The 21,668-nt window shown below is 43.0% G+C and overlaps 1 protein-coding gene across 5 annotated transcripts in view; it reads left to right on the forward strand.

Annotated features, from left to right (window-relative positions):
• The window catches only part of NAMPT (nicotinamide phosphoribosyltransferase), a 29,878-nt gene extending 13,362 nt beyond the window's left edge, over positions 1-16,516 (forward strand). The window contains exons 4-12 of one of the 5 annotated variants that reach the window (XR_009156036.1): positions 1,506-1,634; positions 3,118-3,276; positions 3,783-3,919; positions 5,651-5,876; positions 6,632-6,751; positions 9,871-10,011; positions 10,108-10,242; positions 12,407-16,006; positions 16,280-16,516. Coding sequence is in view for 4 of the 5 variants with exons in the window: in XM_058190338.1 (XP_058046321.1) it covers positions 1,506-1,634; positions 3,118-3,276; positions 3,783-3,919; positions 5,651-5,876; positions 6,632-6,751; positions 9,871-10,011; positions 10,108-10,242; positions 12,407-12,520 (1,161 nt within the window). In the remaining variant the exon portion in view is untranslated. Of the gene's footprint in view, positions 1-1,505; positions 1,635-3,117; positions 3,277-3,782; positions 3,920-5,650; positions 5,877-6,631; positions 6,752-9,870; positions 10,012-10,107; positions 10,243-12,406 lie in introns of all 5 variants that reach the window. The other 4 variants (XM_058190338.1, XM_058190339.1, XM_058190340.1 and 1 more) reach the window with 4 other exon arrangements.
• The last annotated feature ends 5,152 nt before the right edge of the window (positions 16,517-21,668 follow it).

Consider the following 21,668-nt stretch of genomic DNA (forward strand, 5'->3'; position numbering starts at 1 on the left):
AGATTTCTCTGTAAAACTGCCAGAGGTTATCTTTCAATTTGATAGGGCTATGAGATGCTTTTTTTTTTTTTTTAATTTTTAAAAAGAAAAGTTCGTGGATAAAGCAGCGTGCGTTCCACGTGGCAAATGCGAATTTAAAAATCAAGTTGGAAGAACTTGCTTCTGTGTAGAAAAATTGTGAAATATGTTGAGTTGACTGTGCTGGCCAATTGTTTATATGAAATATGAGTTCTAATGAAGATTCTCAGTCACCCAGATCATGGTTGTCCCAAAGGTGCTTTTTTCAAGAGGCAACTGGCCTTTCTTGGTTTTTCCTTGAAGACATTTCGCTTCTCATCCAAGAAGCTTCTTCCGTTCTGATTGAGGGCTTCTTGGTGCTCTCTGAGCTTGGTTGTTTCCTTGCAGATGTTTCATTACCCCAATTAGGTAACAACATCAGTGCACTTGTGACATGTTGGTTACCTAGTTTGGGTAATAAAACGTCTGCAAGAAAACCACCAAGCTCAGATAGCACCAAGGACCACTTCATATCAATCCTGAGCTACAAATATTCCCCGTTATTGGTATCAGTTCTGAATGAACTGAAGAAGCTTCTTGGATGAGAAGTAAAACATCTTCAAGGAGAAACAAAGAAAGTCCAGTTGCCTTTTGAAAAAAACACCTTTGGGGCTTCTAAAAGAGCTTTTTAAAGTTAGTTCTGTGACTTATAATTTAATATTAGTTTTATCTCAAATATTGTCTTTAAAATCAGAAGTTTTGGATTTTTTTCCTGTTATGTCATAAACCTATTTATTTCTTCTTAGGAAGTTTGTCTTCCTTGGGGAAGTCATTGTTTTATTTCCGAAGTAGCATTCTGTTCATACTCAAAATACATTGCTAGTTTGGCTAAAACGTTATTTTAAAAAATGGTAATTGAAAAGTTTACATTATTATTCAACATTCTTTTAAGCACACCAGAGAAATATGTAGCAGTATCTAAATACCGTTAGTTAAAAAAATATTTACACTGGTACCTTTGTACTCGACTGCTTTGAAACGCATCAAATTTGGTATTCAACGTATTTTGACGTGAACATTTTGCCCCGATACTCATTGTTTGTTTGGTATTCAACGCACAAGGTAGAATTTGTCAGTGGCGTCTGCCTTGTGACTCATATATCAGCGGCCCCCAAGGTTTTGGGCACCGGGAACCGGTTTTGTGGAGAGAGGTTTTTCCGCGGACCGGAGGGGGTGTGGTTTCACATGTTGCCTGCATCCCGCGGATGGGACTTCGCTTGTTTGCGCGACCCGGTTTCTGGGATGCCATGGTCCACTGCCAGTCCACAGACCGAGGATTGGGGACCCCTCCACTATATTATTCCTTGGTACTCATCGTTTTTGGTACTCAATGAATAACGAGTGCCAAGGTACTACCGTATATTAAAACCTATTTTTTATCCGGCTAAATAGATGGTAGTGTTTGAGCGTTTTCAAAACCATCCTTCTGTTTCTCTTTTACCTCATAGAAGTATGATGGCCGTCTTCCTATTGAAATAAAGGCTGTTCCCGAGGGATTTGTCATTCCCAGAGGAAATGTACTTTTCACAGTTGAAAACACGGATCCAAACTGTTACTGGCTCACAAACTGGATTGAGGTGGGTAGTATGGAATTTTAAAATAGATTAATGGGAGCTACGATGGAGATGTAGAAAAAAAAATTAGAGTGTAGAAACTAGATCGGATGAATTCCTCCACCCTCTGGGCCCATGAATATACTTAGTTGAACATAGAATAACAGAGTTGGAAGGGACCTTGGAGATCTTCTAGTCCAACCCCCTGCTTCAACAGGAGAGCCTATACCCATGATGGTGAACCTATGGCACGTGTATCGTATCGAACCATATCGGTGGCATTGCGAGGTCAGCTCCGCCAGCTGATTTTCAGGCCTTCTGGGCTCACAGAAAGTACAGAAACAGGTTGTTTCCTTCCTTCAGAGAGCCTGGGGTGGGGGGAAAGGTCCGTTTTTTGCTCTCTCTCCAGGCTCCAGAGCCTCTCTAGGAGCATGGGGAGGGCGAAAATGACCTTCCCCACCCCCACACACCCCGGATGCCCTCCGGAGGCCGGAAACAGCCTGTTTGCCGATTTCTGGTGGGACCAAAGGCCTGTTTTTTGCTCTCCCCAGGCTTCTGGAGAGGCTTTGGAGCCTGGGAAGAGCAAAAAACGGGCCTACTGGGCCCACCGTGCCACAGCGTGCCAAAAGTGGGGGGAGCGCAGGAGAGTGGCATGCGCGGGGGGCGGGGTGCATAGAATTATGGGTGTGGGCACTTACCTGTGACACCCCCCCCCGCGCGACCCCCCCTGCTTTTGGCACACAATGGCAAAAATCACTGGCCTATACCATTCTGTAAACCGCTTAGAGAGGACTGTAAAGCGGTATATAAGTCTAATGTCAGGCCTGGAAGCCATCATTTGTATTGGGCCTTCAGGCCTGTCACATTTACTACTGTGAGAAACTGAGAGGGGAGGAATTGTGTGGAGCCAGGGTGATATATAGTCATAATAACATTCCTTTCTCAGAGAGTCAAGGACATCTTGCCCTGCACCTGGAGGGGTGTGACTGGGAGGCATCTCCAGTTGGGATGGTGCATTGATTGGACCGTGTGATGGACATGTGGATGTTGGGCAGGAACTTGAACTTTCTTTTGGGTGGGGAAAACCTGGAAGCTTTCAGATTCGGGTTATCCCAGATGTGCCAATATGACATCTCCAATAAAATGGAACCTAATAAAATGGAATCTTATTATTAGGAATCTTTATTCCTAATAAAATGGAATCTTACTGGTTATCCCAGATGTGCCAATATGACATCTCTAATGAAATGGAACCTCAAAGCTTCGGAGTTTTCTTTCATAGGGGGTGTTACTTGGAACCCTGACATCTAAGTGCTAAATGGAAGTCCAGTCTCTTCTTCAAAAACCAATTGTAGTTTACCTGTGTGTGTGTGTGTGTGTGTATTCTTTTGACAGCGAGCATCACAATTTCATTTTTTTAATGTGTGCCAGTGTGCTCACAGGAAAAAAAAAAGTGACGAACAAAGTTATCTTATCTTATTGATGGCGTGCCTTATTCTTTTGCCAGACAATTCTTGTTCAGTCGTGGTATCCCATCACAGTAGCGACAAATTCCAGGGAACAGAAGAAGATCCTGGCGAAATACTTGTTGGAAACCTCAGGCAGTTTAGAAGGACTGGAATACAAACTTCACGACTTCGGTTACAGAGGGGTGTCTTCGCAAGAGGTAACGTTCTCGATTAACTTAACTTACCGTATTTTTCGGAGGATAAGACGCACCTTCCCCTCCCCCCCCTAAAAAAGTGGGTGAAAATATAGGGCGTCTTATAGACCAAATATGGACATTTTTGCCTTCCTGAACCCTCCACGCATCATGTTTTTGTCCTCCCTGATCCCCAGAGAAGTCCTCCCTGATCCTGCAGTGCTCCGCACGGCCCGTTTTTGGGCTCCCAAGCCCTCCGCGCATCGCATTTTCGTCCTCCCCGGCCCCCAGAAGTACTCTTCAGTGCTCTGCTCGCCCCGTTTTAGCCGAAGCATGCCTATTTTTGGCCTGCAGTCGGGTCGCTTTTCTTTTTTTTTTCCTGGTGCCCTTGTAACTTTGAATGGTCACTAAACAAAAGGTTGTAAGTCGAGGACTATCGCCATTGCTTTTAGAAGTATATTGTAAAACTGGAGAAAGGATTGCTGAATTTTACTCCAGTGTTCCTTAAAACAGAAATCATATTTTCCCAGACTGCAGGAATCGGAGCTTCGGCACATTTGGTGAACTTCAAAGGCACGGATACCGTAGCAGGAATTGCTTTAATTAAGAAATATTACGGCACAAAAGACCCTGTCCCAGGTTATTCCATTCCAGCTGCTGAACACAGGTATGTGTTTGTTTTATTGATATTCGATATAGCAGTCTTATTCTTTTGGTTATCCTTACCAGGTGACAACCATGTCCAGGTGAATTGAGAATCTCCATAGACATAATAGACAAGGACTATCCTCCCTCCCTCTCTCCTTCTCCATCTATCTATTTATCTTTTCTTTTATGTACACTGAGAGCATAGGCACCAGGACAAACTCCTTGTATGTCCAATCACACTTGGCAAATAAAAAATTCTATTCTATCTTTCTATCTGTATCTCTCTCAATATCTCTGTCTATGTCTCCATCTATTTATCTCTCTCTCTCTCTCTCTTTATTTATCTATCTGTATGTATCTATGTATCTATCTTATCTATCTCACATTTGTATCTCTCTCCCTATCTATCTTTATCTATTTCTCTTTCTGTCTCTCTCTCAGTATCTCTCCCTATCTACTTTCTCTCTCTAGCATCTGTATTTCTCTCTCTCTCTCTATCCTTCCATATCTATCATATCGTCCGTCCATCTGTCTGTCTGTCTGTCTGTCTGTCTGTCTGTCTGTCTATCTATCTATCTATCTATCTATCTATCATCCCTATCTCTCTCTCTCCCTATCTTTATTTGTCTGCTGTCTCTTGTCTATCTAGCCACAAACCACACACAGAAACACCACACATGCCATATAGTTGCAGTTCATCAGCAATTCTGATGCCAACCAGTAATTTCTAGCAGCGTTCAGTTTATTTGCAGCTTTTATTTGATGTGTTATAATTTCATTAAAAACTAATGAAAGATTCAACTTCTTGAATTAATTCATACCAATATCTTACATTTGCGTTTTCAGTTCCTTTTGGGAATTGATCGTCACTTACACATAATTTATAACAAAAAATAATATTGTTTTCATTTCAAAGGCATCAGTGCCCTGTTTTGGGATTATTATTATTTTTTTAATAGAAATTGGTATGGATAGAGTATTAGTCCAAGGTTTCCTTTGATTCAAGGGCCCCATTTTTCTAATTAAGTTCATTTGAGACTCTTTATCATTAAGTTCTTTTGGGAAATCAATACCACTCTAACAAAATTGATGATTTAAGTATAATTAATCCCATCTACAGGGGGGGCCAGCTGCTTGAGATAGGAGCGATAGAAAACTTCCATAAGGCAGTGAAGATTTTTAACACTTTCACATGAATGAAAACATTGTCTAAACTTGCTCCAAGAAAAAAAGCCTCCACCACCACTGTTTGCTACCTAAAGCAGGGGTCTCTAACCTTGGCAACTTTAAGACTTGTGGACTTCAACTCCCATAATTCCTCAGCCAGCTTTAAAACTTGTGGGCTTCAACTCCCAGAATTCCTCAGTCAGCTTTAAGACTTGTGGACTTCGACTCCCAGAATTCCTCAGCCAGCTTTAAGACTTGTGAATTTCAACTCCTAGAATTCTTCAGCCAGCTTTAAGACTTGTGGATTTCAACTCCCAGAATTCTTCAGCCAGCTTTAAGACTTGTGAATTTCAACTCCTAGAATTCTTCAGCCAGCTTTAAGACTTGTGGATTTCAACTCCCAGAATTTGCGGATTTCAACTCCCAGCTTTGCTGACTGAGGAATTCTGGGAATTGGAAGTCCACAAGTTTTAAAGTTGCCAAGGTTGGAATCCCCTGACCTAAAGGGCTTTTGATCACAAGCAGAAGTATACGAAAGGCTATAAATGTCTCCGAATTTAATCAACGCCTCCTCTTCTTCCAGTACTATAACAGCTTGGGGGAAAGACCACGAAAAAGACGCTTTCAAACATATTGTGACCCATTTCTCTTCAGTGCCTGTATCTGTGGTCAGTGACAGTTACGACATTTACAATGCTTGCGAACAAATCTGGGGTGAGGATTTAAGGCATTTGATTGAGTCGAGAAGTGCCGAAGCTCCTCTGATTATCCGGCCAGATTCCGGAAATCCTCTCGACACCGTGCTGAAGGTAAGGGCTTGGAGTTAAAAGATTGTCAAAATCACAGAGTAAAATCAATTATTGCTAAATCACTAATTCAGCGCAGGCCACTTAGCTCCTTCAACCAGACTTCTTCTCCGCTCCCCCTTCCCAAATTTTATTCTTTTTTTTTTATTGATTACATTGCTTAGCGCTTAATAAACACCGTGTTGTCTGGGTATTTTAATTTGTTTAACACTTCTGATTATATTCTTAATCTCCGTCCCTTTTTTCCAGCCACCGCTAAAAATAGATTCCATGTTTGATAGTAGTCTGTGTCTCCTTTCTGCTGAATTTTCAATGTCAATCTATCCAGGTCTGCACAATCTGGTATCTTCTTCATTATCTCTTCGTCTCGTGGCGTTTCTTCATTTTTTAACAATATTGTGCGAATATAACCCTCGCTGCTGTTACAGCGTGTAATATTAAATACATACTTTTCTTATCTAATTTTTCTGCTATTATACCGCATAAAACCAATTCAGGTTTAAAATCAGCATGGTTCCTTATCTTGTTTTCTAGCCACCTATGTATCTTTAGCCAAAACTTGCTTCAGCAAGTTTTAATCCAAAAGTTCCTTCTGGAATAATTTTAATACAGCAACCGGATTTGAATTTTTCTTCCTTTTTGTTATATAACTTCAGTTTTAAATTTGTTATCCTCCTGGTTTATTTATTTAATGGAACTATTGGTTGATCTAATATTTATGCTAGATTCTCCCTCCCTCCCTCTCTCTCTTTCTCTAGGTTTTGGAAATTTTAGGAAAGAAGTTCCCCATTACAGAAAATTCGAAAGGTTATAAAGTGTTGCCCCCTTACCTCAGAATTATTCAAGGAGACGGTGTGGATATCAACACGTTGCAAGAGGTGTGACTTTTCTGATTAGTTTTGTGGTCGTGGCTGCTCCACCACTAGAGACTGGACAGCCCCATTATCCAGAATGGTATAGGGTGGTGATGAGTAACCTTTTTGCCATTGCATGGCAAAAGTGGGGGAGGGGAGTGCAGGGAGGTAATGTCGCGCGCATGTGTGCCCACACCCATAATTCAATGTGCCCCGCCCCCCGGGCGCATGCGCGCACGACCCCCCGGGCTCTCCCCACTTTTGGCACGCGATGGCATGGTACGCCCCGTAGGTCTGTTTTCTGCCCTCCCCAGGCTCCAGAGCCTTTCTTGGAGTCTGGGGAGGGCAAAAACGGCCTTCCCCACCCCCAGAGGCCAGAAATGGCCTGTTTGCTAACTTTCTGGTAGGCCCGGAAGGCCCGAAAACCAGCTGGCGGAGCTGAGCTCCCATGCCCACTGATACACACGTGCCATAGGTTCGCCATCACGGGTAAAGGGTCTCCTGCCTTGAGCAGGGGGTTGGACTAGAAGACCTCCAAGGTCCCTTCTGACTCTATTATTTTGTTAATCTTTAGATAAGTACTTCAGTTACCTTTTAACACAGGTAACCATTAAAAACAACCATACCTTAATTGGCGGTTCTGCTCTCAAATCTGTCTATATAGAACGTTAAAAAGTCTTGAGAAATATTTCTCTATGTCCCCTGAAGTTTCAATAGGAAAATACATTATCTCTTAATAGCACAGTGCTTCCGAAGCTGTATTTGCACCGAATGGCTGAAACTTGAAAGCTAAAATTGCTCTAGTTGCCTTTTTCCCTCCTTTTTTTTTTTCCTGTCACTGGCAATTTCCCCTTCAATTTTCAATCCATCGCGAATGCTGGGTTTTGGGTTTGGTTTGTTTGTTTGTTTGGGGGTTTTTTGCAATTCAGGAGATGTTCAGTTGGTACAGAAGTTTACGAGATCCCGCGTGTAGCATGAAATCTTACAAAATCTCGCCACATCCTCTTCACTATAAATTTCAGGAAGTAGAAACTCCCTATTGTGGCCCGCCAGTGGATCGGGCAGCAGATTCAGGCAGTGAGGAGGTTGGGGAGGAACATGGGCCAGTCCTGGAGTCTGGGGAAGGCTCTGAGGAGGGCTCTGTGTCAGGGGCAGAGATGGGGCCAAGGCCATACGACAGGTATCGGCTGCCTTTGGAATCAGACACCAGTGAGGCAGAAGAACAGCTGGATCCTGTTCCCAGTGTGCACCTGCACAGAGCTGCCAGGAGAAGGGAACACCTAAGGAACAAGGGACGACTCAGGAGTAAAGCCACATATTTTATTCCATAGAGAATAATGAGGAGCAAAAGGGAGGGGAGTTTGCAGGAGAAAATTAGTTCATTTGGGTGAAAATCAGATCCTACATACTTGGCTTCGTGCTGCTGGGGAAGGCTAGATCAGAAACCCTCCCCCTCTCCAAGAAAAAAAACCACTTACAGGCACTGTTGAATTCACTCAGCCTAAAGGTCACCATCTTAGCCCCATGATGCTTTTCGTTGACCTTGTTCAGGGTGTAACTTGACATGTGCAAAATTATACTTAACCTTGAACAGACGCCTTTCAAAGGAAAACCGCAGGCTTCCCCTATGGTTGACTTTTTAGCTGGGGGGGAAAAAAAGGACTTGCATTTTCAAAATCGTTCCTGCTGGCTTACATGATATGTAGAAGAAGATAGTTGGATGGAAAGGATCGTCTTGCACAAACGTGACCTTTCCAGGTTGAATAACAACCAAGAGCGGATCACACCACTGGATGTCTCCATTGGGGCTACCCGGGGGTGAGATTCAGCCAGTTTAGTTCGGACCGGTTCGGGCAAACCGGTAGTTGTGACCTGCGGGTGGGTGGGCCGACCCACCCACCCTGGCATTATGCAGTCCTATTTAGCTGTGTTTTTTATGCCGCAGGCATGCGTGTAAGTGCACATGTGAACAAAGCACATGACCAGAAGGCCACACACACGCGCTCACATTTTCAGTGCTGGGGCGAACCGGTTGTTAATTCATGTGGTGCCTACCTCTGAGGCTACCAACTCAGGATCAATCCAGGGTTTCTTTCGGGGGGAGAACTCCAATTTATTTTTAAGTAGATTTTTTCTTCTTAAACCTGGGACACCCAACAGGACTGTCAGCCAGCCTGTGTTTTCTTTTATTATGAATTCTACCTGGCCCTCTGAGGATTTTTTCTCTCCCCCACAGGAAAAATGTTAAAAAACTGGGGGGGGGTTTCTCTCATTTTTAACAAGGGGACACTAAAAGGGAAAAACAGAAAAGCAGGGATGCTCCCAACATTTAGGGATTGACCTTGCCCCAAAAAGAGGGGGGTCAACCTATTCTCCAAAGCACCCAAAGGCAGGACAAGAAGCAACGGATGGCAACCAATCAAACAACTTGGAATTAAGAAGTAATTTCCTGACAGTTTGAAAAATTAACCCGTGGAATATCTTGCCACCAGAAGTTGTGAATGGAGTTTTTTTAAAGAAGACATTGAACAAGCACTTGTCTGAAATGGTATAGGGTTTCCTGCCTGAGCAGGGGGTTGGACTAGAAGACCTCCAAGGTCCCTTCCATCTCTGTAATCCTGTTATTTACAAGATTTTAGTAAGATAGCCTAACAATGTTAATTCATCTTCTCGTTTCCTGCCTGGGTGGACTGACAGACACATTTCAAGGACTTGATTTCTGACCATTTGTGGTGGTGTCCAGAACTCTTCTTAAAATTTCAGAGGTGCTCAGACCTTCCAAAATATTTTTTTAAAATGTATCGTGTGGATTGGAAGACTGTTAACAGTAGATTTCCCTAGCTCTTCCAGAATATTTCTTAACGAGGAACCAGACAGGATGCTATCTTTTTTTTTTTTTTTATTTTGGGGAGAAATGTAACTTACAAAAAAAAAAAACACGAAAACAGTCTTATGCAATTTTTGTGGAGCAACATAACCAAAACAGTCTTTGTTTTTGTAAGTTACATTTATCCACAAAAATGGCGTAACCCAACTTTTTGAAAAAGATGAGTCTCTGCCGGTAGATTAGGAGGCATAGGCGTAATTTCAAACCTGCTACCTTGCTCGCGCAATGCTTAAAGCATTTTCTATCGTTTTTCCAGGTTGTGGAGGGCATGAAAAAGCAGAAATGGAGCATTGAAAACATTGCCTTCGGCTCAGGCGGAGCCCTGCTGCAGAAATTAACCAGAGATCTCTTGAACTGCTCGTTCAAATGCAGTTACGTGGTTACTAATGGCCTTGGGGTACGTTCTCTAAATGTAAATTTTAGTTGAGAGGTGGGGGGGGGGAGTGGAAATTCACCAGTGTGGTGTTGAATTCCTTTTAACTTTGATTTCCAGGTGAACGTCTTCAAAGATCCCGTCGCCGATCCCAACAAACGGTCCAAGAAAGGAAGGTTGTCCTTACACAGAACGCCGAACGGAGACTTCGTCACGCTAGAAGAAGGCAAAGGGGATCTCGAAGAATATGGACAGGTAATTTAAATGCTTCAGTCTCCTGGGTGGGCTCAAGGGAATAGGGATAAATTACCTTGCGATGGGGGTTTTAGAGTAGAAAACTCATGGCTTAGGACCGGGCTATTTACGGGACCGCCTACTGACACAAACAACTTCCCACCGACCTGTGCGCTCCCACAGGGAGGGCCTCCTTGGGGTGCCGTCGGTGAAACAATGTCGACTGGCGACTCCCAGGGGGAGGGCCTTCTCTGTGGGGGCTCCTGCCCTCTGGAATGAGCTGCCTCCGGGGCTTCGCCAATTCCCCGACCTTTGGACTTTCCGCCGTGAGCTGAAGACTCTTTTATTCCATCGAGCTGGGCTAGCCTGAATAAGTAATTTTAAATGGGGTTTTAATTCTTATATTGTTTAGTTTTTAATATTCTAGCCACTATTTATATAAATTTTAGTCTGTTCTTAATTTGTATTTATTGTACTTTTTAACTGGCTGTGAACCGCCCTGAGTCCTTCGGGAGAAGGGCGGTATACAAATGCAATTATAAATAAAAATAAGTAAAATAAATAAAACAGGTTTGCGTTCTCCAGTAACTGGTAAGCTGCCCAGGGTCAGAAAATTTAATAAATAACTAAATAATTATTATAATCATCATCACCATCAGTATGTCAAGAAATGGCAGCTTCCTGCTATAACACCAGCGGAACTGCAAAAGACTGCGCTACTTGGAACATCGTACATCTTAAGAAGGTACTTGGTTGATACTTAGGACGCTGGCAGGAACCTATATCAACCATTAGCACCAGTCAGTTGTATTTGTGATGCCTTTTTGAATGTTCAGTCGACTGAGTTTCATGTTTAATGAATAAAGATAATAATAATGTGTCACAAGTTAGACTGGTGCTAATGGTTGATACAGGTTGCTACCAGCATCCTAGGTATCAACCAAGTATCTTCTTAAAACATACGATGTTCCGAGTAGCACAGTTTTTTGCAGTTCCGCTGGTGTTATTGCAAGAAGCTGCAATTTCTTGATGTGTTTTGTAAAATTCTCGGACATGGTATCAAGTGCCCCGATGGTAATGGGTACCACTGTTACATGTTTCATCCATAGCTGTGTAGTTTCGATGGCCAGGTCGTCATATTTCATCATTTTTTTCCCAGCTCTTTTTCTTCGACTCTGGAATTTCCTAGTACCGCGATGTCAATAAATTGTACGTTTCGGTTTTCGACAACTGTGATATCTGGTGTGTTGCGTTCCAAATGATACATTTTTAAGTGTTCAGTTGACTGAGTTTCATGTTTAATGAATAAAGTACAATAATAATATGATTGGCATGCCGAACAAGAAATTAAACTTCAAAAAATAGTCACATGAGAAACAGCAATGTGAAAGTTTCATGTTTAATGAATAAAAGTGGATACTACTACTACTACTACTACTACTACTACTACTACTACTACTAATAATAATAATAATAATAATAATAATAATAATAATAATAATAATAATTCTAAAATACACATCAATGGAAAATCTATAGAGATTCTCAGTCATCCAGGTCATGGTTGTCCCAAAGGTGCTTTTTCAGGAGGCAATCCTACCGACTTTTAACTCTACAATTTGGGATGAACACCCTTGGAATGGTGTGGGGAGTAGGAATCGATTTCCAGAGAGAGAGAAATTGCAGACTACAGGAACCATTTGCGCTACTCAGGTGACTCTGAGGACACAGATAAACCTCCCAAGTGTTTCAATGACCCTCTAAAACGGGTGTCACACTCAAGGCCCGAAGGCCGGATTCGGCCTGCAAATGTGGCCCACGGTGCCGCCTTGGAAACAGTGAACGACCGGCCCGCGGTGCCTCTGCCAGCAAAAACGGAACTCGGGAGGGCTGCATACAACCCTCCCGAGCTCTGTTTTTGCTGGCAGAGGGTTGCAGGAGACCGTCGCAGCTAAAAACGGAGCTCGGGAGCCCGTTTTCACTGGCAGGGACCCCCGACACAAGTGGCATCAAGCTGGCCACGCCTACCTCTCCCCCCCCAGGTCAAACACAACCCTGATGTGACCCTCAATGAAATTTAGTTTGGCACCCTTGCTCTAGCGGCTTATTTTAAGTCACTTACATTTTTTGGTCGATGGCTGTATTATTTTTTACTAAAGCCATAACAAATGGTGTTTATTTGCAGGATCTCCTTCACACGGTGTTTAAAAATGGCGTAGTGACGAAGATGTACTCGTTCGACGAAATCAGACAAAATGCCAAGTTGAAGACAAACGAATTTTCCGTGGCGTCTCACTAAAGTTTCATTCCATGTTGGTATATGTGCAACAATTATGTACTGAAAATTGGTTTCTTGTAGAGATCTGTGTGTTTGTGTTTGCCCCATCCTAGCCAAATTATTTGTTGGTTTATGGACATCAGTGCCCTATTATGTTTTTCCTCTTTAATTTTTGGCCAGTCTAAAATTGAAATATTTACAGCCGAAGACCTGATCCGTGTAATTCTAAGAGTCCTTTGCTAGTCGGGATTCCATCCGGTCCAGATCTCAATGAGAACAGTGATGAGATGTTTTATAAATAAATAAATGAATATATATATAGATATATATATAGATATAGATATATATATATATATAGTAGCATATCGCAAAAGAAGATTTACCGAATAGTATCATCGCTTTATGTTTATAATTAACTTGTATTTTTGTACAAAACGGAGATTGTGTAAAATATATTTAAAAGTTTCAATAATTCCGTCTTTCCAACTTTTTCGTGATTTTTACGAGCACAGAACTTTTAAGGAAATAATAACCGGGGGTGGGTAGGGAAAAAAACTCACTGCCTTTTTGTTTTATTTTTTTTTGTCCATTGATCAGCAAATAAAACATGGCCTTACGTTTTATCGTGAAAAATTTGTCCTGTTTTGGAAGTTTTAATCAGGATAGCTCGCTCACAACTCTGAGGAAAAAACAAACAAACTCCAGTCTTAGGTTGTTCTGCCATTAAAAGCCAGATTTTTTTTTGTGTGTGTGTATCCACCGTATTTGCGTATCAGTCTGATAACGTGACTTCTATAATTGCAAAACTTTGTTTAAGAGGAGGAGATAAATATTCACGGAATGCCAAATAACGAGTAATTTATTGTTGCAAAAAAAAAAAAAAAATTGCCAAGTTTGTCTCTCTCTCTCTCTCTCTCCAAACAGGGAAGCTGCAATCTCAAACGCACACCTGAATTCGGTGTAAAATCCCGTTGAAATTTAACGGGGTTTATTTCAACTGAGCGTAAAGCTAAGAAGTCACCTTCCAGACATAGATGTGTGAAATACAGTTAGGGACAGGTTGTATTAATTCCGATTTTATTTTTTTCCCCAGACATGGTTACAAACGACAAAACGAAAATACTGGATTGAAATAGTGCACTTTTTAACTTTTTTTTTTTTGTATTTTGGTCTTGAGTTTTGTTCTCTCACTCTCTCTTTTTTTTCCCCTTTGTCAGACTGGATGTTAAATTGTATAGATGTCTTAAATATTTTTTCTTTTGTTAAATAATTCTAATAAAACATTGTTCTAGACAAACTGTTTTTACACTGCTAGCTTTCCCTTAAAAAAAAAAAAAGAACATTAGGCATTTAAAAAAAAACACGAACTTTAAACACAATGAATGAGATTTTTTTCCCATGACTTGAATAATTTTCTACAGATGCTCTGAACCGCTGAGTTGAAGAACAAATTTTCTTAATAATAAGGCGCGAGGTATTAAATTCTCAGGTTGAATGGCCAGGGATGGTTATTGGAAAAGGGACTTAACTGGTCTTTTGAGGTGGCAATAAAAAAAATTGAGAGGGCTATTCATTTTTTTTTTTAAGTACTGGAATATCTGGAATTTATATTAAGCTTAAACAATTATCTGAACACCAGTTCAGTAAAGCTCTAAACAACATAAATGAAAGCAAAGAGAATGTGCTTTTAAACCTGTTTGGAAAGCCATATTTTAAATGTTCTGCTCTGAAATACATTGCCAGATTTGTTAGGGCAATTACGCCCCATTTTAATCAATTTATTTTTTGTTTGATAAGGTTTTGGATATGGTGTGTGCTGAAAATAAGGATGGATGTACATTGTTACTTGATTCATTTTCTTAGCAGTGAGTTGGAGGCCCAGAAAATAAACATAACTTAAATAAACACACAGGTCGTCCTCAGCGTACAACCACAAATTTGAGCCCAATGTTTCTGTTGCTAAGTGAGACAGCTGTTACGTGAGCTTTGCCCCCTTTTTACAGCCTGCCGTACCACCGTTGTTAAGTGAGTCACTGTAGGTGTTAGCTTCGTAGCAGGGTTGTTTTAGGGACTCTGGCTTCCCCCATTGACTTCGCTTGTCAGACGGCCGCAAAAGGAGTTCATGTGACCCCCGGGACACTGCAACCGTCATAAATATGAGTCGGTTGCCAGGCATCTGGATTTTGATCACGTGGCCACGGGGATGCTGCAATGGTTGTTGGTGTGAAAAATGAGTGTGTCACTTCTTTTCAGTGCTGTTGTCACTTGCCTGCCTGCCTATCTCTATCTCCATCCATGCATCTGTCTGTCTCTATCTATCATCTATCTTTCTATCCTGTCTCTGTCTATCATCTGGCATCTATCATCTATCTATCTACCTTCTGTCTGTCCGTCCATCCATCCCTCTATCTACCTTCTGTCCATACATCCAACCAATCATATGTCCATCCGTCCATTATCTGTCTGTCTATCTATCTGTCCATCCTTATATCTACCCTCTGTCCATCCATCTAACCAATCATCTGTCCATCCATTATCTATCTATCTATCTGTCTGTCCAAGCTTCTGTCTACCCTCTGTCCATCCCTCTATCTACCCTCTGTCTGTCTATCTAACCAATCATCTGTCCATCCATCCATTATCTATCTATCTATCTATCTACTGTCTGTCCATCCCTCTATCTACCCTCTGTCCATCCATCTAACCAATCATCTGTCCATCCATTATCTATCTATCTATCTATCTACCTACCTACCTACCTACCTACCTATCTATCTGTCTGTCCAAGCTTCTGTCTACCCTCTGTCCATCCCTCTATCTACCCTCTGTCTATCTATCTAACCAATCATCTGTCCATCCATCCATTATCTATCTGTCTGTCTGTCTGTCTGTCTGTCCGTCCATCCTTCTGTCTACACCCTGTCCATCTCTCTATCTACCTTCTGTCTATCCATCTAACCAATTATCTGTCCATCCATCCATTATCTCTATCTATCTATCTATCTATCTATCTATCTATCTATCTATCTATCTATCTATGTAGGTCTTTGGTTGTTCGGGTTTTCTCCCGTGTAAAATTGGAAGTGTCTTGGCGACGTTTCGACGAAGTCTCATTCGTCATCTTCAGGCTTCAGCTTCGTGCTTCTGGGAGCTATCTATCTATCTATCTATCTATCTATCTATCTATCTATCTATCTATCTATCTATCTATCACCATTTACACACACACCCCAACTCAGAATATGGCGTAGTCAATGGCTCTTCTCTTTTTACCATTTTTTGAAGAAGCATAACATGCCGTTATTACTAGCCATATGGATCATACACATCCACAAAAACCCAGCAAAAAAACTCTGGACATTTCACACTGTCCGATAAAACACCTTCATCGCCCTGCACGGATTCGCATCCCCCAATCATCTCCATATATACGCCATGCAGGAAGTCCTCGACTTACGACCACAACTTGAGCTCCAATTGTTTGTTGATCAGCAAGACCGTTCTTAAGTGAGTTTTGCCCCATTTTATGACCTTTCTCGGCACGCTTGTTAAGTGAATCGCTGCATTTAAGTTAGTAACATGGTTGTTAAAGTCAACCTACCTTCCCCGTTGATTTTGCTCTCCGAACGTCACAAAACCTGATCACGTGACTCCAGGACCCCGCAACCGTCATAAATACGAGACCGTTGCCAAACATCCGAATTTTAATCCCGTAACCATGGGGATGCCGCAACGGTTAATAATTGTCAGCTGTCATAAGTTTCTTTTTTTTTTTTCCAGTCTCCTTGTAACTTCGGTCACTAAACGAATGGTTGTAAGTCAAGGACCACCCCGTACTCTGAAAACTGAACATTTCTGTATTCAGCTTTGGAAACACAAATGAATTTTCTTCACGTATATTTGGAATTTATATAACCGTGCGTGTGTGTGTATCTGTTTAAATTAAATGAAATATACTTAGTTGTAGGGGTGTGAAGGCCCAGAATAAAAAATAAATAAATATTTTGGAGGAAATAAGTATTTTGTCCTTTGCCCTCTGTTTAAGTCAGCTTTCTATCTGTTGGGGGGAAGGATTTCCCAGAATTTCTCTTAATATTATAAAGCTTATTATTATTAATATTAAGCTAATATTATTAATATTATTAAGCTCCGGGTATCAAATTTAATGTGAAATTGAGTAGCCTCTGGAAAGGCGGAGTAGTTTGGTTTTCAACACAAAGTCGCTATACAATACAGGTAATTCCTCGACTTACGAAAATAGGGCCCAAGATCTTTGTCGCTAAATAAGACCATTTTTTGCAACCCTTCCTGCCACAGTCATTAAGCGAATCCCGTCGGTTCTTAAATTAATGACACGGCCGTTAAAGCGAATCTGGCTTTCCCCATCGACTTTGCTCGTCGGAAGGTTGCGAAAGGGAATCGCATGACCCCCACACCCCTGTAAGGACGGTGGAACCGTCATAAATGTGAGTCAATTGCCAGGCGTCTGAATTTTGATCACGTGACCATGGGGATGCTGCAGCGAGAAAAATGGTCATAACCAGGGGTGGGCTTCCAAAATTTTAGCAAGGGGTTCTCTGGCTGGTTACTTGATGGGCGTGGCCTAGTTGGCTTCCTGCACCACAGCGGGGGTGGGGTTTGCCCTCCCGAGCTCCATTTTGGCTGGCAAGAGGAATGCAGGAGGCCGTCGCAGCCAAAAACAGAGCTCGGGAGCCCGTTTTCGCTGGCAGAGCACTCAGGCCTCCGGGCACCCCCAACACAAGTGATTTCGAGCTGGCCACGCTCACTCCAGCCACCCAAGGTCAAACGTGACCCCTGATGTGGCCCTCAATGAAATCGAGTTTGACACCACTTCTGCTCTAGGTCCATGTTTCTCAACCTTGGTATCTGGAAGATCTGTGGACTTCAACTCTCAAGAATTCCCCAGCCATTAATTCTGGTAACGGTGGCTGAGGAATTCTGGGATTCAGCAACATGGACCTAAAGCATGGGTCGGCAACCTTGAACACTCAAAAGAGCCACAAGAGGTCCTAACCAGAAGCCCCCTCGTTCAATTCTGGAGCCAACCGGAAGTCTGATTCCCCCACCGTAAAGTCTCCTCCTAGCGCAGCATCGTTTTTCCTCTACCTGTCCTAATTGAAAGCCTTATCAATTGTGGAGCCGACCAGCAGAGGGATGAAAGAGCCACATGCGGCTCCAGAGCCGCAGGTTGCTGACTCCTGACCTAGAGCAACCCGGGTCCCCCCTCTCTCCCACCCACCGCTCACCCAGCCAGACCACCACGCCTCAAAGGTTGGAGAACTCTGCAGTGTAGAATGAAAAATGAAATTATTCCCTGCAATTGGGCAATTCTGATTATTTGATGACCTCTTAAGCTAGAACACCCTTGGCTTCCTTCTAACACCTATATATTTTTAGCCAGTGCTCTATGAGGTCACCTGGTTATTTTTGGCAAGAAAAAAGAAACGCCAAGTGAGAAAGGCCTATTTATAGCATCCCACTTGTCTTGGGTATTGGAGTTTTTAATAAAGAAAGACCCTATTTCACTGACCAAATAGAGCCCGTTGTAACTACACAACAGGCTTTTCAATTATTGTGAAATGAGTGGAGATTAGATACTAGCAACGAAATGGGTTAAAAAAAACAAAATGGCACCTTCTCAGTGATTTCCTTAGGTCAGGAAATCTACCATTTAACAGCCTTTTGTGCTAATGGTTTGAGCATTTAAGGGGTTGGTGAATATATTGAAAAAAGCTATCATTCCTCTCGTAATATGCTTCGTTTCTCATATGTAAAAGAAATCTGGGTTCAGGTTTAGAGCATCCAGCTGAGCATCCAGCTGTTTGCAGATTTGCAAAGTCAATGTTTTTTTTTAGTATTTCTCCCCCCCCCCCCTTAAATTGGCAAGAATTCTAACACCAACTTTCCCAGGTAAAGTCTGCCATTGATCTAGGAAAAATGTGTCTTCCAACACTTTCCAGTGTTGGAGCATTCACAACTTCTGCAGGCAAGTCGTTCCACTTATTAATTGTTCTAACTGTCAGGAAATTTCTCCTTAGTTCTAAGTTGCTTCTTTCTTTGATCAGTTTCCACCCAATGCTTCTTGTTCTACCCTCAGGTGCTTTGGAGAACAGCCCGACTCCCTCTTCTTTGTGGCAACCCCTGAGATATTGGAACACTGCTATCATGTCTCCCCTAGTCCTTCTTTTTGTTAAACTAGACATACCCAGTTCCTGCAACCGTTCTTCATATGTTTTAGCCTCCAGTCCCCTAATCATCTTTGTTGCTCTTCTCTGCACTCTTTCTAGAGTCTCAGCATCTTTTTTATATCGTGGCGACCAAAACTGGATGCAATATTCCAAGTGTGGCCTTACCAAGGCATTATAAAGTGGCACTAACACTTCACGTGATCTTGATTCTATCCCTCTGTTTATGCAGCCCAAAACTGTGTTGGCTTTTTTAGCAGCTGCTGCACACTGCTGGCTCATATCTAAATGGTTATCCACTAGGACTCCAAGATCCCTCTCACAGGTACTACTATTGAGCAAGGTGCCACATATACGGTACCGGTGACCATCTGACTGATAACCATCTGACTGAGATGGTGTAGGGTTTCCTGCCTGGGCAGGGGGTTGGACTAGAAGGCCTCCAAGGTCCCTTCCAACTCTGTTGTTATATATATTGTTATATACTTATTTGAAAGTTCAAATATATAATACAAGGAGTTTCAACCTACGGACACAAATGAGGCCAAAATTACCATTGCTAAACAGGACAGTTGTTAAGTGACTTTTGCCCCATTTTTACAACTTTTCTTGCCATAATTGTTAAGTGAATCACTGCAGCTTCTTAAGTCAGGAACACGGTTGTTAAGTGAATCTGGCTTCCCCATTGACGTGCTTGTCAAAAGGTCACAAAAGGGGATCACACGAGCCCGGGACACAGCAATCAAATTTCGATCACGTGAATATGGGGATGCTGCAACGGTCGTAAGTGTGAAAAACGATCGTAAGTCACTTTTTCCGTTGTAACTTTGAATGGTCACTAAAGAAACGGTCGTAAATCAAGGCCCACCTGTGTTTTGGCAGACACTCGAACTGATTACAATCGTACTTGAAAGTAGAGTGGTGAAGTTGCTGCCAGCTTCTTGTCTTCGGAGGTGAGATTCGGCCGGTTTTGTCCAGTTCAGGCAAACCGGTAGTGGCGACCGCGGGAGGCTCCGCCCACCCACCCAGACATAATGCGCAAGCACCGCGCAAGCACTGCGCATGCTGCGTGCGCTCACATTTGCGAACCGGTAGGGAAGGTAAGTGAATCCCACCTCTGTATCTCTCGTTTCCTTAGTGCAGTGATTAAAGTAGGTAAAATGAGGACCCAGATTGTCGGGGGCAATAAGTTGACTTTGTATATAAATATACAAATAGGATGAAGACTATTGCTTAACACAGTGTAAGCCGCCCTGAGTCTTCGGAGAAGGGCGGGATATAAATGCAAATTAAAAAAAAAAATCTAATCTATTTGCCATCGCGTGCCAAAAGCGGGGGGGGGAGTGCAGGGAGGGTCACGCACATGGGTGCCCACACCCATAATACAATGCCTTCTTGCGCCCCCCCCCCCCCGCATATGCGCATGCAACCCTCCTGAGGTCCCTTTGTTTTTGGCACGCGACAGTAAAAAGGTTACTGGTGGGCGCAGTAGGCCTATTTTTCACCCTGCCCAGGCTCCAGAGTCTTTCTTGGAGCCTGGGGAGGGTGAAAATGACCTTCCCTCGCAGAGCCTCTGTGGGATCCCTGTACTTAACCTGGCATCCAAAATGGGCCGCAAGGAGACTCCTGGGAGGGGAGGGGTGGCGTGGGCGGGGCTAGCCAAAAATCAGCTGGCTGGCACACATGTGCACTGGAGCTGAGCTAGGGCAACGACTGGTAGGCCCGGAAATCGGTGGGGCTGAGCTCGTGTGCCCACTGATACGGCTCCGCGTGCCACCTGTGGCACACGTGCCATAGGTTCGCCATCACGGGTATAGGGTCTCCTGCTTGAGCAGAGGGTTGGACTAGAAGACCTCCAAGGTCCCTTCTAACTCTTGTTATTCTGTACTTAACCAATGATATATAGTTGTAGAGAAATAGCTTTTCACACAGCTGCTGGTTATAAAAATTGAGTCGGGTCAGTCATCTTTAGTACTTCTTGTTAATAACCGCTGCTGCCATTTTGAAAAAAAAAGATTGAAGACTGAAGGAAATACAAATTTTCAGATACTACTGCATGTTATCTAATATGGCGCGGAAGACACTGGAACTTGATCAGCGGTATCAGATCGGAAGACAACTTTGTGAAAGACAATCTTCCCATCACATCCAGTTCCTGAGGACCAGTCTGAGTCAAAAATACTCAAAGGTCAATATAACTCGGTAAATAAAGACTTGAGAGAACATAGCACATGTCGGGATTCCTTCTGTTCTTCAAGTGGAACACGAGACCAAAGGAGAGCCTTTAGCAGCAGAAATTAGCTTGGGTGTTAAATGCAAAGCCTTTCCCCCCAATAGCTGGAGCGCTCAGATTTGACGGATGTGTCTTTACTGTGCTGATAAGAACTATTAATAACCCCGGATTCAAAAGCTGAAGAGATTGTTGAGTTGAATGAATGAAATGGTACCCCAGAGAGAAAGATGTGGGTGGAGGAGGTGGATGGCTGGGGACGCTGCTTACAAAGACACAAGAAGGAAAAGGGTTAGGGTTATAGTATCATCAGTGCTCGTATCACCTAGTTTGGGTAATGCAACATCTGCAAGAAAACCACCATGCCCAAGAGAGCACCAAGGACCCCCTGAATCAATACTCAATCATATGTTGTGGCCCGCTGGCGGCCAGCAAAGCTGGCAGCAAAGTCGGACAGTGAGGAGGTTGGGGAGGAATGTGGGCCAGTCCTGGGGGCTGGGAAAAGCTCGGACGAGGGCTCTCCCTTGGAGGCAGAGAGGGAGCTAGACAGCAGAGAGGCAGAGGAACAGCTGGAGCCCGTTCCCAGTGTGTGCATGCGCAGAGCTGCCAGAAGACAAGAACAACTCAGAAAGCAGGGTCGACTCAGGAGTAAAGCCACACCCTGGAGGTGATTGGCCCCTTCCATAGGAAAAAGAGGAGCAAACAGGGAGTGGGCTTTTGCAGGAGACAATTC

The sequence above is a fragment of the Ahaetulla prasina genome, chromosome 7 (genome assembly GCF_028640845.1).
Source record: "Ahaetulla prasina isolate Xishuangbanna chromosome 7, ASM2864084v1, whole genome shotgun sequence".
Lineage (NCBI taxonomy): Eukaryota > Metazoa > Chordata > Lepidosauria > Squamata > Colubridae > Ahaetulla > Ahaetulla prasina.